This window comes from Melozone crissalis, unplaced genomic scaffold, assembly GCF_028551555.1.
Source record: "Melozone crissalis strain CALT ecotype California unplaced genomic scaffold, PUWL_Pcris_2 ptg000062l_1, whole genome shotgun sequence".
Taxonomy (NCBI): domain Eukaryota; kingdom Metazoa; phylum Chordata; class Aves; order Passeriformes; family Passerellidae; genus Melozone; species Melozone crissalis.
In genome coordinates this window covers 4,372,833-4,389,671 of record NW_026535840.1, presented here as the reverse complement: position 1 = coordinate 4,389,671, position 16,839 = coordinate 4,372,833, and the positions used below count along the sequence as shown (strand labels likewise).

Sequence of the window (16,839 nt, the reverse complement as noted above, 5' to 3'; positions counted from 1 at the left end):
CAATCCCTGTCCCGTTCCTTTATTCCAGTCCTTTATCCCAATCCCTGTCCCGTACCTGTCCCATTCCTTTATCCCAATCCTGTTCCTTTACCCCGATTCCTTTCCTTTACTCCAATCCCAATCCCGTTCCTTAATTGCGTTCCCTGTCCCGTTCCTTTATCCCATACCTTTATCCCGTTCCCTGTCCCGTTTCTTTATCCCGATCCCTGCCCCAATCCCGTCCCTTTAGCCTAACCCCGTTCCCTGTCCCGTTCCTTTATCCCGATCCCTGTCCCGTTCCTTTACCCCGATCCCATTCTTTTATCCCGTTCCCAGTCCCGTACCTGTCCCGTTATCCCAATCCCTGTCCCGTTCCTTTATCCCATACCTTTATCCCGATCCCTTATCCCGTTCCCAGTCCCGTTCCCCACGTGCTGCCGAGGCCGCGCTCCCACCCCCGCCGCGCACGCGCGCCGGCGCGCGGCACCATGGGCGCGCCACGTCGGCGCAGGGCGATGACGTTACCCCACCCCCGGGTTGCCAGGCAACGGCGTGCCGGAAATGGCGGCGCGGCAGCGAGCAGGCCTCAGAGCCTGGGTGGGTGTCAGCACAGAGTTTATTATATACACACGCGCTATACATTCATGGGGAACACGGCCCTGCCCGCGCCCCCCGCCCTGAGGAGGCTCCACGGGCCGGGCCCACGCTGCTTCCTGGGGGACAGCCGGTGGGTGACACGGTGATGTCAATAAACACCGTCCCACAGAGAAGGCGGCCCTCAGCACACAGAAGGCACTTGGGTGATGCAGCACCTCGGCTCCTGGGGCTACTTCAGCCAGCTCCAGTCAAAACTCTGCAAAGAAAAGCACAAAAACAACTGAGGGCAGGGTCTGGCTGCTGGGTTTGATGAAAAATCAGAAATTGCCTTTAGCAAGGATGCTCCCAGGGGTTAACACCGTGCAGAGCCCTGTGAGTCCACTCCAGTTTGGGATTTCCCAAAGGATGAGTGCCTCCTCTCTCCTCTGAGGAAAGGCTGGGGGAGCTGGGATTGTTCACCTGGAGAGGAGAAGCTTCAGAGTGACCTCACTGTGGCCTTGCAGAGCCTGAAGGGGCCACAGGAAACATGGAGAGAGACTGTTTCCAAGGGCCTGGGGTGCCAGAACACAGGGAATGGCTTCCCACTGCCAGAGGGCAGGGCGAGGTGGGATTTTGGGAATAAACATGGATCCATGCACACTGGCATGGGGTGCCCAGAGCAGCTGTGGCTGCCCCTGAATCCCTGAAGTGTCCAAGGCCAGGCTGGCTGGGGCTTGGAGCACCTTTTTCCTATTCAAGGAGTTCTCCATGTCCCCAGGGTGTCCCCTGAAGGGGGGGGAAGGTCCTGGCAGATGCACCAACACTTACCATCATGCTGTTCTGCTCCTGCCTCACCTCCTGCAGAATGCTGCTGAAGAGCTCCAGGTAATTCACATTCTCCCGGATCATGTCAGCAAAATTCTCCCTGCAGGAAGGAGAAAAAAAAGCCCCAAGGTGATGGATTACAAAAGCAGCACCAAAAGTGACATCCCCATCAAAAGGGGCTGCACTGAGGGGAGAGAAAAAAATAAAAAGAAAAACAAAAGCAAACAGCTCAAAAAAGTGATTTGCAGCTTAATTTTATGGTAGTTTGTGCAATTAATTTTATGTAGTTTGTGCAGTGGTAGGTGAAACAAAAACCTGCCTGGAGGTGGCAGGACAAAGGGGAATGGCTTCACACTGATAAAATATAATTTGAATTGTTAATGAAGCAAAGAGAAAAACCCCCTAAGCTCCAGAGAGCTCAGCATGGACTGAGGGAGAGGGGCCTTAAGAGCCAGATCCAGCCTCAAGGAAAAACAACATTTCATGCCATAAATGGATGGCACAGTCCTTCAGCAGGGCATGCAGCACCTGGAACCGGCTCAGAAACAGAGAGCAGAGATTTCTGAATAAAGAGTTCAACCAAATCCCTGATTCTTTAGAGCATTAGTGACACTCAAACTCCTGGAACTGCTCTGGGAAGGATAAAGCCCTGAGATACTGAGCTCCCTGCAGCTCATACCTGTCACATTCACATTCTCTGATAAAATCCCTTTGCCCACGATTTTTCTCCTGGAAAGCTGAGAAGCCTCAGAGAAAAAGGAAAATAAATTCTTATTTCATTTGCTTCTCCTGTGTTGTGCTCACATGTGGAATGTGTTTGGAGATTGTTTCATTGGTTTCATGTGAATTGTTTTGGTTTATTGGCCAATCAGGGCCAAGCTGTGTCTTTTTAGCCTTCTGTAAGTATCTTTTCTGTATTCTTTAATATAATACACTATCATAAAATAATCAATTATCCTTCTGAGAGCATGGAGTCACATTCCTCATTCCTCCCTGCCACAGGCACCCCACAAATACAGCACATACCCATCTTCAGGAGCTGCCAGAGAGGACAGAGGGTGAGGAGCTGAGTTCCCTGAGCAGCCCTGGGGCAGCCAAGTGGCTGCTGGAGTTGAAGCTGTCCCTTCCAGGCTAGAGCTGACCAGGGATCGAGAGGAGCTCTGAGTCTGCAAAAAGAAATTCAGGAGAATTGAGGCTTCAATGCTACCTAGGGAAGATTTGGGATTGCACATGAGCACTGTTGGTTACACACACACAGATGTGGGAACCAGGAGATGGCTTCAGGCACTGTAATTAATGCAAAAAAATTACTCTTTAACACTTCAACCAGGAAAACACCTATTTAACTTCTGCTTTCACCACCCCAGACTGCCCTTCTCTGCAGGAAAAACAAAATACAACCATGGTGTGGCAGTTACCCCTTCTTGCTGAGTTTACTTCCTGGCTCATGCACTGGAAAAAGTGCAAATAACCCAACAGCTACTCACACAAGCAATTTTCAGCAAATGCCAGATCTCCCTTTGCCTCTTTCCCTGCATCTGCATCACTGAGTTGTCAGCTTCCTTGATGTTATTCAGAGCCACTTCAATCTCAGGGAGCAGGTCAATGATCTTCTGCTTGCAGCCCAAGAGCTTGCTGGAATAAAAACCAAACACCAAGTCACTTCCCAGCACATTCTGGCAAAACCAAAAGCCCCACCTTAAAGGGATTCAAGAAAAATGGAAAATTGGGATACTTGAAAAATTAATATACAAGTCACTGTGGTATCTTCTCAACTGCTACTCTTTTCCTTTGAAGTAATTTTTTTCCTTTGAATTTTGAAGAATTTTTAAATTTTTTTTTTCCTTTGAAGATTTGAATTCCAAATTCCAACTGACAGAAGAATTTGCTTCATTTTAAAGTGAACTCTTGGATGCTAACAGTCATGTTTTTAAAAATTATGTGGAAACTCATCACAGAGGAGCAGAATTAATGCTATGAAAAATGTGAATGGAGCTTTTTGGGCTCTGACCTCCATGGTTTCCCCTATCCTTTCCTACTACAAAGCTCCAAACGCTGCAAATTGGATTTTTTTGTCTGCATAAAGTACCTGAGGTGGCCAAAGAGCTCCTTGAGGACTCGGTCCTGGCTCTGCACTGTCTGCACAATGATCTTCACCATGTCTGTGCTGTCACTGTACGCATGATCTGGAAGGGCCAGCAAACACCATGTTAGTAAACCCTAACAGCATTTCCTGGGTTTCAGTTCACAACAATTAATCATGGGGTAAAAGTGTGAAATTTAAATCATCTCCTGCCATACCTGGAGGTCGTGCTTTTAATTGCTTGTACAGGTCTATGGCTCTCTGTTCCCTTGAAAAAGAAGAAAATTATTCAGGCAGATGTCTCAAAACCAGCCAGGTGACTCAAAAAAAGCATTGCAGTGAAGGGATGCCTTTCTGAACTCAGATCCTTGTTGTTCTCCTACAGCTGGGACTCAGCCATGGCCTTTGGAACACAGGGATACCCCCTCTGAGATGCAATCCAACACTTTCCCCAAAGCTGTCTCTCTTTGTCTCCAGTTATGCAATTTCTCCTCAGAAAAGTACACCAAAGGGAGCTTATTTTCAGTTTCAAATCTTCCCATGGCTCAGCTGTGTTTTATTTCCCCTGCATCCTTCTTTATCTGATTTCATTTTTGAAACTCTGACTGCACAACTGCCTCATAAATTCTTGTTCTGTTCCTGCTCTGCATTTTTTGCCTGAATTTTAGTGATATTCTGTAAATGGAAAGAGACAGCTGCATCACAAGCAATGACAACTGTGCTTCTCTTTTCCCCATTAAATAAACATTACCTCTTTCAAGTATTTCAAAACCAGTCACACTGAAAACTTCCAGCCTTGAACAAAATCCTTCCTGTTCTAAATCCCAGTCTGTCAGAAACAAGGAGCAGTTTCCCAGCCCTGATCCTGGTCTGCAGTGGTGGAATGGCTTAAAAATAACGTTTAAGGAGACACAATCCTGATTAGTTTGAGCTGCTGCTGCAGGAGGTGGCTTCCCCTTTGCACCACTTCCTCCCCATGCACCAGTTCTGCTGCAACTACACAGGATGAGAAGCAACTTTGCAAAGAGGGAGGGGGGGAACGTGCCAGGAGCAGGCACATTTTCTCATTTTCTCCCTGAACAGTCAGAGTTGCTCTGAAGAGCTCTGATTAACAGATTTAATGGTTGTTCAACCCCTCTCTTTTAGAATTGGCACTTGTGCTCTCAGCAGCAGCCCAGCAACTGCTTCCTGTGTCTTCTCAAGATCAGAAATACCATTTGACTCTTTCCTATTTTAATACTTTTTTTAAAAAAATCAACTTTCCAAATATCCAAGTACCCATGAGATCTTTACCCTTGATTTGAAAATACTGAAGATATTTAACAGGGTTTTACAATGATCACATAGTTTTCCTCACTCAGCAGTAAGAAAGTCACTCCTCTCCAACACAAAAGGAAATCCCCAGTTGACACCAAGATTTATCTTAGTCCTGGCTCTTGTAAGATGAGGTTTCACAGTTCAGTGACAGAGAAGTGGTGGGATCTTTCCTTTCACAAGCAACATCATCTCAAATCAACCATACACTACTCTGTACTTGTGGCCAGCATTTCAGAATCGCTGAGGGAACCAGATACAGAGCAGAAAACCCCCCTGAGACACAGAAACACAATTTTCTGCAGTGGAAATGAGGAGCCCAGGGCTTACAGGGTCTCCATGACCTCCCCCTGGCGCCTGGCGTACGGGCTCTTCTGCAGCTCCACGATCTCCGTGTGCAGGGCCATGATCTGCTCATCCAGGTGGCCAATGTCTTCAGCCTGAGGGGAAATGTGGCCACAGGTCACACCCAAGGAGAGCAATAAGGATATAAGGACCCCCAGAACACTTGCTTGGATAATGGGCTGACTGCATGCAGAGTTTAGGAGACAGAAAAGCTCTTTGGCACAGCACTGCTACAATTGAGGTTTTTGTTCTCAGCGCATGGCATCACCTACAACCAAACCTCTGACCACCAACACTGGCTGAGAAAAATCAGTTTCCTCATAAATCATCTCTCTGTGTCTCTGGATTGCCTCCTACCCTGTGTATAGACTTTTTCCATTTCTGGTAAAGGGGCAGGGCAGGTGGACTAACAGAACATAATTCTGATGGTCTGCCAAGTAAGTATTGGGTGAGGTTCCTGTTTGTCTAGAAAAAGATAGAGACAATTCAATTCAATTATTCTGCTAGAAGCAGCCACCTTTTTATCCATTCTTTAGATAACAAAAAATAGATGACTCTCATTTAAAACTAATCTGCATATTGACTTGCAGCAGGCCAGTGATTCATGTCTGTACTCCTCAGTGAAATCCTGCAACTTTGAAATCTCTGCATAGCAAGTGATTGGTTTTCAGCTTCAGCAATGGGAATTTCTGTGAGCAGCAAATCCAGCCAGGAAGACTCCTGATCCATAGCAACACCATTTCTTTTGGGCAACAAGTAATAAGTCTCTGCATTCCACTTTCCCTTTCAGAGAGCTGAGCCTGATGACTTTTGTTGTTTTTATCCAAATCCATTCAAACACCTTGGTGACAGGACACTGTGTCTTTTTTAGTGTACCTGCAATGGTATTCCCATTCCTACAGCAGGCAGGATATGAGACAGGGAAGGGACACAGCAGTGGCACATCTGACACATTAAATTCCTGTCACAATCTCCTTCACACAGAGATAATGCAGCTTCTTTAACATCCCCTACCTGTGCACACTGAGAGGCTTTCTCTTCCATTTCCTTCCAGGCTTTGAGCATCTTCTCTGAAGCTTAAGGAAAAAGAGGTGTTAATTTATAAAAAGACATTAAGACACAAAAATAAAGCAAGACTTGGACTTTATGTGGTGTAATTTGAACACAAAGAACATGATGCTGAATCTCCTAGCAGGAGCCATGACACAGAGATCACAGACACAGCAAAGCTGCAACTCTGTGTTCAACCTTAACTCACACACAAACCCTTAGGCAGGATTTCACTGCTTGCAATCACTGGCCTAAAACAACTCTGAGTCTTCAAACTCCACCATTAAGCTCAACAATTGTCACTTTTGATGGAACACAGACTGTCCAAACCCAGCTCATATTGTCTTTCCATTTTCCATCATCATCCTTCAGCCCAGTCATCATTTTTGACTCAGGTTGCATTTTTTAGCCATATATATTCAAACTACATGTAAATCTTGCTGTTCTCTCCTCAGCACTATTTGTTTCTGGGACATGAAACTGTAGCTGGTGCTTTTAAACCCATCTCTCATCCTGACAAATGGTTTCTCCTAACAACAAGCACAGCAGCTCATTAGCACTGTCAGCAAGTGCAGCAGCTCTTGCCCAGTCAGAACTCCAAATGAATCAGCCTGTGAATGAATAAATAGCAAATATTTACATCACCAGTACTATTAATGCTCCTGTTTTCTATTCTCAGTGAAGAACAGCTGATCACCTGTCTCACTATCACTGAAGGTCTCCAAAAGCATTCTGGTTTTTATCCTCCTGCCAAACTCTTCTCCTGCACCTCCCCTAGTTAAAATACACCCATAAAGATGCTGAGTTCCTTTCCAGGATCACAGAAGACACCCAGACAAGCATTCCCCTCTACCTACATATGCCATAAGCCATCTGGTCACTGTATCTCTCCAGGTCGAGGCGAATGCTCTGGTGGAAGAATTCCAGCTTTGCTTTCAGCTGCTGGGAGGCTGACACCATGTTGTTCTTCATTTTGATCAGGTTGGCGTTGTACCGAAGGAGGCTGAGCCTAACAGATGGAAATAGGACAGCACACATCAGCTGGAAAGCCCACCTGGACTTCAAAAAAAGGGAAATTCTGTTGTTCTCAGGGCGACTGAGCACTGGCACCAGCTGCCCAGAGAGGTTGTGGAGTCTCCACCCTCAGAAATATCTGAGAGCTGTCTGCATGTGGTTCTTTTTGAGAATGGAGTGGGCTGGACGACTTCCAGAGGTCCCATCTGTCAGATTATGCCCTTTTCTGACCCAGAGATGGGGCAACTGAGAGGTGTTTTAAAAACTTACTCCATTTTCAGTCTCATGTGAAGGGTGTGACAATACAGATGTTATAATTCACACTATCACAATCAGAAGCTATTTCCTAATTACATTATAACTGTTTCTTGGCCTATCAGCTTTTGCTGTAAATGCCTTAAAGCCAACATCTAAAATTACCCCTCAAGATGCACTACAATGCATCTTTCATAGTCCTATTTCTCCTAAGTATCTAGTCTTTTTTACAAGCCATCCTTTGAAACTTGTTTCTAGTTCCAGTCCTGTTCCATGGCATTTCTAGGTCAGCATTTCTTATCTCAAAGTTTGCATACAGATATATACTATGTGAGCCCTCTGTTAAGCTTTGAAAATTTTCTCCAAATCCATTTCCCACACCTGTTAACCTCAGCCACACTGTGAACCTCTGAGTATATTCAAGTGTTTTTTGGTTATGATCAATGTTAGGAATTACCCAGCATAATTTGTGGAGTGGAATAAGCTCCCAGCCCAAATATGTTTCATAATGTAAAGGCACAGAACAGCAGAGGGGTGTACAACTTCAGGGAACCAAAACACCCCAAGATGCAGGATTCCAGGCAAACAGACTCAGTGCTGGCATAGCCCTGCTCCCTCTGAGTGGGTGACAACTCACATGGCAGCTCTCTGTCCCTGGAAGAGCCTGCTGTAATCCTCCTTCAGCCCAATGACGTAGTGCACCGCTTCTGCCCACACCTTGCGCAGCTGCGGGATCGGCAGCTGGATTTTGCTGTCCTGCACTGAACACAGCAGAAACACAGGGCAGTGACAACATCCCCAATTCCTGCTTCAGGTGCCTGAAAGCCTGGGAAGTTCTGCTCAATTTCTAGGTGATGAGCTGAAGCATGGATGAGCTTTTCAGGTCACAGCTCCCCAGTATGTGACAACCTGTGACTGAGCAGGCAAAACCCTGTGGGGGGTTTTGGCCAAAAAAACTCTAAAGAGCAAGGTAGCAAATTTAGTTTCTCCATTTAATCCATTGATACTGGTCACTGTCCTGATCTGTTTCATCTGAAAATGTCTTCAAACATTCTGTAGGTTTCCTCTCAGATTTCCTGATGTAGATGTTTACAGGGAAAAGATGCAGGTGTGTTCCCTGACAGAGATGGGAGCTGTCAGTACACTGGAGTATCAATAACCATGGTGTAAAAAGAAATGGGACCTATCAGTACACTGAGGTGTCAATAACCATGGTGTAAAAAGAAATGGGACCTATCAGTACACTGGAGTATCAATAACCATGGTGTAAAAAGAAATGGGAGCTGTCAGTACACTGGGGTACCAATAACCATGGTGTAAAAAGAAATGGGAGCTGTCAGTACACTGGGGTATCAATAACCATGGTGTAAAATGCTTTTGCTCCAAGAGATTCAGTACAAATGCAATGAGAACCAGAATAAAACAGCCCAGAACACAGAAAAACCTGAGTGACACTAGAAGATGAGGAAAATCAGTGGAGATAGGCTAAAGAAAATTAAGTTACTGAATAGTAACTTAAGTTACTTAACTGTCACAAGTATTTTCTTTACATGCAGTATCCCAGCAGACATCTCCTGTCCCCTGACACTACTTTTCTTTCATAGAGGTACACAGGGTCATTCATACAGATACAGATTTATAATAAATAAACCTTCAGAGAGGTTGTGCAGTGACTGCTGTCCTCTCAGCAGACAAGCAGGGGAAGCAGCAAGCAGAGAAGCAGCTTCCATACACAGCCTAAAAGTCCAAACTCTCATCAGGACACAAATTAGGCTGCTTCAGGCTCTTACATGGCTCTCTTTGAATCAGACAGAGCCCTTCAAGACAACACACAGGGGTTTATAAAGCAGATTTCATTTCATTTAGCATGAGAACAGCACTTTTCAGCACACTCACCAATGTAGTTGACACAGTCAGACAGACTCCGAGAAGCAAAGGGGCCATCATAGACAGTTTTGCTTTTGTCAAACAAATAGACCATGTAGCTGTCCCAGCCTCTCTGGGAGGAAAAGAGAAGGGAATATAAGCAAGAGAAACCCCAAGCAGGTCCTACTAACCCAGTACATCATGAACTGATTATTGTGGGCACTCTCTCTAACCAAGTGCCTTTAAAAACTTATTTTGATAGATCCTACAGAAGACAGAACTCTCTGCTAATAATTAATTAAATATTTAGGCAGTGTACAATTACAGACACCTGCTTACATTACCCAATAAAAGATCTTTGGAGTTACTACATTTACAGAGCGAACTGTCTCCTGTGGGAGAAGATTTAGGCCATTTATCTTCCCTAAGATTTTAAATTCTCTGAGAACATGGAAGACATGAACAGACTCCTCCTTACCACACCATCAATAACACACTGGGAAGCAGGTTTCCTAGGGTCCAGGCAAATCCCTGTTTCCAACAGCAGCTCCTGATTTCCTGTGCTTATTCCAGTCTCAAACTCAATACGATTCTGAAGGGAGTGAAGGCTTTCCTCAGGATGCAAAAGGAAGGACACAATCTTGGCAGAGGTCATGTTTAGGATGTGTACTATCTGTAAAAAGAGGACAAGTAGATTACAAATCCTTGTATATCAAAGACAAAGGCACACAAGCCTGGGATGGAGCACAGAGCAGAATGAGAGCATAATTTGGTTTTAATAATCACAATAATCAGTTCTTAGGAGTAAATCCCCACATAAAAAACTCAAAGTCTGGGCATGTAACTTTTAATGTCAGAGAAATTGATAATCCAACCCACTAAGACCCTTCACAAACCCTGCTGCAGCTTAATTACATCAAAAGAACTGAGACAAAATTATCCTCCTGTTTCTACACAGGCTTGCCTTGGCTAGTCTGACTCCAGTAAAGCTCAAGTAATTGTTTGAAGAGGAAAAATCTGTTCTACTGAACTGCACCTCTGCTATACTACAGAAACTGCTACTATAGCACATGAATACACCCAGAGGTCACAGCATCAACAGGGAGGTCTGGGAAAACTGTTATTAGCAAATATTAAACCTTATTTGATCCTGGTGAGCCCTTTCCAAGATAACAAACAGTAATACAGGGTCATCCTTTTACTCCAAATGTAAAGCTAGAGATTAATATTGCAGGAGTTGTTTTGTCTTCCAGTATGCACTGGACATGCTGTGTATGCACTCACTTCCTGATACCAGGAAGAACAATTCCTCCTGAGCCTGGAAGCTGGGTGATTCCAGGATTACAGCTTTGCTCCACTGAACACTCTGTCCTCTGGGATGCTTTCAGAAGGCCTTTACAGCCCCCACTCACCTTCAGATTCAGTATGTGATCCATGATCAGGAAACACCTGGGACGATTGGTCTCAGGATCTGAACCTCCACCCCTCTGCTGTGGATCCCAGTTCAGCATCAGCTGCAACCAGTTTTCCATGGGTTCTACAATCAAACTAAAGCAGAAGGGCTGTAAGAGAGGGGAGGCCTTCACCAGGCTGAAGCAGGACCTCTCCTTGTGTGCTCTGACCATCTTTGTGGGCAACAGGCACCAGAGAGCCCAAAGCACTCAAAAAAGAACTATAGGCTATCCCTTAACAGCAAACAGCAGATTGCCAGGAGCTTGAAACACCCTGGAGAAAGGAAGAGGAGCTCTCAAGCTTGGATAAAGGAGGAACAGGCCTCAGTTTAGAAGGCCAGAAGTGTCCCCTGTGGTGAGGACACACGTACCTGCAGAGGCTGTGAGGCTGTGGCAGGTGGGTGCTGAAACGAACCTCCCCGTTCATCTCCTCAGAGGCAAAGATGTGCTTTGGGTCCTTCTTCTTGATCTTTTCATGCCTGGGAAATAAAATCCTCTGTGTATATGCTGAGGAGTGTTAATTTTGTAAGGGAGCAACTGAAGACAGCAGAAAGAGGCCAGTGTCCAGCAGCTTTAGAAAACAAACTCATCTTTCAGGACAAAGATGCATTTTTCAATCCACCCAGAGCATCTCCATGTGAAAGAGAGGAGCCCTTCCAATAAACTCTGCCTCTGGAAAGATTCACCTTTTCTCTTGTTCTAACATGAACCCAAGTTTCCTATTTTTTTCTGTTATAGAGCCACCCTTTGAAGAACCAAGCAAACACTCCAGGCAGAGCAAGACAAGCAGAAACCTCCATGTGCAGGTTAAAGTCTTTCAGACAGGTTTAAGTATTAGCACTTCCAAGCACCTCTTCCAGAATTAGGGTCTTACCAGGCAAATGGCTGCAGATTATGTAAGAAAGGTCTAAATCCTGCAATGCATTCAAACACCATTGTCCCAAAGCTCCAGTAATCAACAGTAACTGAGTAGGATTTGTTCTCAAAGAGTTCTGGAGCCTAAAAACGATCATAAAAAGACACTTTGACTGTGGTGTTTCCTTGCATTTCTGCAGAGGCAAAGCTGCATCCAGGTGTGGCTCCCTGAGAAGAGACACCTTTGGGACAGGTCCCAGGATCTCCATTTTTGGAGGTTTCAGCCCTTGGCAGTGCCAAGCCACAGCTGCCCTGCCCCAGTGCTGGTGACACTAAAAAAGAAAATCTTACCAGATATTGCAATGTTCCCACAAATGAAGTGCATAAACTTCCTTGATCCAGATCCTTTGCATATCCCAGGTCTATTATTTTGTGAACAATCTGCAAACAGTTTAAACAGTTCATCAGAAGAGCAAATGCTGAGGGGAAAAAACCACCAAACAACCCAAAATCTGCTCAGTGACAGGCACAGAATACTCTCATGAGGAAAGCCAGAGTGGAAATTCTGGAGAAAGTCCATGGCAAAGCTTCAGCAACAGTGTTAAAGCTTTCAGTAAATGCACAGTTCAGTTTTCAGTCCAGTTCAATGTGATAACTTCCAGAAATGACAATGAAAACACACTGACCACCTGACTTACCTTCCCACCTTCATCCTGGAGAACAATATTTTCAGGCTTTAAATCTCTGTGAATAATTCTGTTCTCGTGCAAATACTGAATACCAGACCCTGAAAGACATGTGTTTGATTTAACTCAAAATAAAATCCACATTAATTAAACATAAATCTGATGAAAACCTAATACTGGGGGGCAAATTCCCAGCCTTCCATGATTTACCACCATTCATTAAACAGCTTCCAAACTTTCTTCTCCACTGCATTTTCACATCTTTGCAAAGACAAGCCAAAGACACTCAACTTATTATGAAAAAAACAAAAAACAAAACCCAAAACATTCTGGAAGGGGAACAAGGATAAAGCAAGCAGAGTTGCTTTTTATTTCAGGAATTCAGCTGGAAGCCTTCTTGAGCACTGAAAGTCCAGACTAATACCTGAAATACTTTCTCATGCAGGTTGTCTGTAAGAGAATTAAGAAAACAAGGAGCTTTCCTGGAAAATCTTTTTCCTAGAGAAACCCAGGCATTCCCCTTTATCAGACAGCTCTTCCTTCCCATGATGTCCAAAAATCAGGTACTTTCCAAGGGCCTGGTTTTTTTAACACTCTGTTCATTTTAGTTCCTTTTTCATGGTAAGCTGAAAAATGAAAATGCCACTACACTTAAAAAAGAAACAAACCAAAAAACAAACAAAAAGAACGCATTAACTACATACCAATGTCACTAAGTAGAGAAAGGATTTGACTTTCCTTCAGCCCACAGCAGTTTTCTGGTTTGTTTAGCAACTACAAAAAAAGCAAAACATGTTCAGACCCACACTTGTAACAATTAACAGCAAAACCCAACATTTTCCATCCCCTGTTGAAACTACCCAGCAAACAGCACAGCTCAAGGACACTCCAGCTGAATTGTTGGTTTTGTGCAATAAAATCATGGCCAAGAAGAAAACAACTTAAAATGAAAATTCAGAAAGAAAAGGGGTAGGAGACAAAGGCAGGCTACAGGCAAGGGATGCTCCCCCTCAGCACTGTCTTAATGAACTGTCAATAAAAGCAGCTTCAGCAATTTCTGACTTTTAGAGATGACTGAGGTGCTTCAGCCCTCATGATGGACTCACAAGGAGAAATTAATAATTAAATGAAACACAAATGATGCCAAACAAGAGAAAGATTTAAGGAACACAATCAGAAATAAAAACGATTATGTTTTTCTTTAAAGCAGCACAGAACATCAGATGGAAGGAAGCATGTTGCTTCCTAACTTGTTCAGCATCTATGCCACAGCTAAGGATTCATCAGAAATGAAGTGACCAAACACTGCATTGCAAGTAGAGCTGATTTCTTAGCCAGGGTCTCTAATCTACCTTCAGGGAGTCTCTAAACTTTTACTGCAATAATACAAAATAATACAATAGCCAGATGTCTCTGGGACCATGGCCAGGTGCCTGTGTCTGCAACCTCCAAATGTTTTTTCATATATTCCCCTTCTTTTACTGTGACTTTAACCTTGAAAGTGTCTCTTGGACTGTTTCTAACATCTCAAAACCATATAATGAGACAGGATTACTGCATTCACCAGCTCCCAGGGCTGTTTAACACCAGTAACAAAAACTACAGAAAAATTAGTTTCCTGATCACACAGATGAGGTGATTTGTAAGCAAATCCTGACAGGGATTTGCTGCTTCACCCTTCCAGAAATTGCTGCTTCCTGAATCTAGCTGTAATGGAAAGGGAGCACAAACTCTACCAGGTCACCAAGCCACTGCCTGGGGAACTACTGAAAGGCAACTTTATTTTTAAGTGTTGCCAGTGTGCAGATTGGCAGTTCTGAGTTCAGCAGGAATAGCAAAGCTACAGAATCCCTGGAGGCCCCAGCCCAGCAGAAACAGGATCATTGCCTGTGCTGAGAGCAAGGTAACACCAGACACAAATGAATCCCAACCAGTCAGACTGAACAGATGGAGACAGCAGCAAAGCCAAACCTGCTGGGTGACAGCAGCTGCACTAATGCTAAAGCAGCTCCATGAAAGGACACACCAGGAGAAAAGAGTATCTGCCCTTGGCTTGCCCTCTGGTCTCAAAAACACAAGCTTTGTTTCCCACACGTGGTTTTTTTCCCCACTCTGCATTAACTTCCTCACACCTGTACCTGATGCCTCAGGTTCAGCTTTTATATTTTTCAGATTCTGTGCTGCTTTGGTGTGTGGGTATGGGCTTTACATTAAGGGATGGTGAGCTCTGTGCACAGAGCAGGGAGACAAAACAATTCCTGCTCTAGCTGGGCACCAAGGACAAATGATCCAAATCTCAGGCTCAAGAGCATAAATAAAGTGGGCTGAAGAGAGAAAGACAAACAGGATGGGACTTCATAAGCTAAAGCTGTAATTGGACAGTGAACTCCAGAACTTATAAAAGTGACAGACCCTGTGAGAGGTGTCCGTTTTGTGCCCATTTTGGTTCACCTTGGGTGCAGCCCTGGCTGAGCTCTTGTGCTGCCCAAGGTGGATCCATGGAGGAGATCCTTTTAACAAATCCCTGCTTTATTCTTTAACTCTGTCTGGCCTCTGTTCTAGGGCAGCCTTCCCAAGGCACCATACCCAAAAGAAGAAGGTCCCCAGAGCAGCCCTGGTGAAGGAGCAGCACTGACAGGCCCAGTTTGGGTTGTTTGGTTTTACTGGAAGCAAAGCAGGCGTTACCTTGCGGAGGTCACCCCCTGAGCAGTACTCCATGGCCAGGAGAGGAACGTCATTCACCAGGAAGTTCATCTCCTCAGGAACCTCACAGGCTCTGACCACGTTGGGATGGTTCAGCCTAAGCACACAGAGAGCTGCATGAAAACTCTCTTGGGAGAACGAGACAACAGCAACCACGTTTTATGCTCCAGGAACAGCTTCTGTTCCCCACAGGAATCCTTGCTCACTCATCAGCTGGCACCTACCAGTACCCAAATGCATTAAATCCACACCTTGGGAACACACAAAGCAGTGATGAGCAGAAATGATGTCTCAAAGCCAAGGCACAGGACTTTGATGCTGGGGATCCAGACTCAGGTTGTGAATTCTTGCCCAGTCCTGGCAGTGTCATTACCCCTGTGTGTGTGCATGTGTATGTAGGAACAGACTCCCCCCTGACCAAGAGGTTCACAACAACCCCCTGAGTAACTGCACCAGGCAGGTGAAAGCCATATTCACAGGGAAAAATTAATTTCTGCAGCTGAATCCAAACAGCTGCTTCCTGACTGCCTCTAATACATGCTACTCTTGGGAATAAATGACATATCCAGAAGGAAATGAAGGCAAAGTATTTCTCACTACGTCTTCCAGAGCCTCTGGACACCAATGCAAGAGCAGCTCATTACTCAGTGGTTGTTTTCAGCACCCAAACCAGACAGCATCAAGCCTTGACTTACAAATCCATGTTCCCTGCAAGTGGTTTCCCCCCATGTCATGGCACACAGTGAGCAGGTGAGGGTAACAAAGCAACAGCAGCAGCTCAGAAAAGCCCTGAACAGCAGGGTCACTGCAATCCTCAGGGAAGACAAATCAGAGCATCCCTGCTCCCACCAGTGGGACAGAGGATTTCCTGCTCCAGCATCTCTCTCTTTCTCTCTCAGGAGCAGTTCTGTGAGACCCAAACACCCAGAGGCAGCCCCCACATCCATGAGACCAAAGCTGTCCAGCCCTGTTTCACCTGCTGGACAGGGAGGGTAGGCAGCACAGAGCATGGACTTCCTCACAAAGAAGTGTAAGGAGAATTTATTCTTTACATTCGGCAGCGTAACATTAGAAAAGCAATTCCAGGATCCCCGGGTGCTAAATCAAAAACAAAATACCGCAGGGTATGGGAACACGTGGGTGCTCCCAAATCACAACACCAAAACTCAACCCACAGGGTGGTGTGAGATTGGAGGAATTTTAGATGAGGAGCCCAGGCAGCACAACAGGGCAGGGGGCTTGGGGGCCGCCAGCTGCCAGGCCAAGGCAGGAGCTGGGGCATGGGATGAGAGACAACCAGCACAGCACGCCGGGTGACAAAGGGGCTGACCCTGGCTGTGCCCACAGCACGGTCCCATCTCCCCAGCCGGTGCGGGGCTCACTGCCCGCACTCCCCTCTCCCGGCCAGTCCCCGGCTGTGCCCTGTCCCTGTGTGTCGGTGCCGCCGTGCCGGCCGCACTCACTTCTTCATGATGTCGATCTCGTGACACCAGCGGTCCTTGTTCTTGACGCTGAGCTCCAGCCGGCACGACTTGATGGCCACGCGGTCGCCCGAGTCCTGCGGGACACAGCGCCGTCAGCCGCCGCGGCCCGGCCGTGCCGTGCCCTCCCCGCCGCCCGGCCCGGCCCCACCTGGTGCTGGTACAGGCACACGTTGCCGAAGCCGCCGGTGCCCAGGCGGTCGCGCATCTCCCAGGGCCCGCAGCCGCCGGCCGGGTGCCCGCGCAGCGCCGCCCCGGCGGGGGCCCGCTCGCCGGCGGCGGGCGCGGGGGGGCCGCCCCGCTCCATGGCTCGGCCGCTGGCTCCGGCACTCCGCCTTTCTTGCCGCGTCACCGCC

At 46.1% G+C, this 16,839-nt stretch overlaps 1 protein-coding gene across 1 annotated transcript; it reads right to left on the bottom strand.

The window, feature by feature from the left end:
* Positions 1-722: 722 nt before the first annotated feature.
* CHUK (component of inhibitor of nuclear factor kappa B kinase complex) lies at positions 723-16,790 on the bottom strand. The gene is made up of 21 exons (XM_054288322.1): positions 16,635-16,790; positions 16,466-16,560; positions 14,985-15,099; positions 13,004-13,073; positions 12,312-12,400; positions 11,965-12,054; positions 11,633-11,757; positions 11,130-11,237; positions 10,720-10,855; positions 9,786-9,980; positions 9,338-9,440; positions 8,079-8,202; positions 7,030-7,181; positions 6,137-6,198; positions 5,108-5,217; positions 3,682-3,731; positions 3,470-3,566; positions 2,868-3,015; positions 2,407-2,546; positions 1,384-1,480; positions 723-832 (listed from the first exon to the last, which is right to left on the bottom strand). The coding sequence occupies exons 1-21, from the start codon at positions 16,788-16,790 to the stop codon at positions 806-808; spliced, it is 2,289 nt and encodes a 762-aa protein (XP_054144297.1). The 3' UTR covers positions 723-805.
* Positions 16,791-16,839: the final 49 nt, after the last annotated feature.

Excerpts from the sequence above, each read along its gene's own strand:
- CHUK (XM_054288322.1), bottom strand. The coding sequence starts at position 16,790 with ATGGAGCGGGGCGGCCCCCCCGCGCCCGCCGCCGGCGAGCGGGCCCCC. Across the intron at positions 8,203-9,337 it reads TGACTGTGTCAACTACATTG|TGCAGGACAGCAAAATCCAG; the intron begins GTGAGTGTGCTG and ends TGCTGTGTTCAG. Across the intron at positions 2,547-2,867 it reads ATTTGCTGAAAATTGCTTGT|ACTCAGAGCTCCTCTCGATC; the intron begins GTGAGTAGCTGT and ends TTCTTTTTGCAG.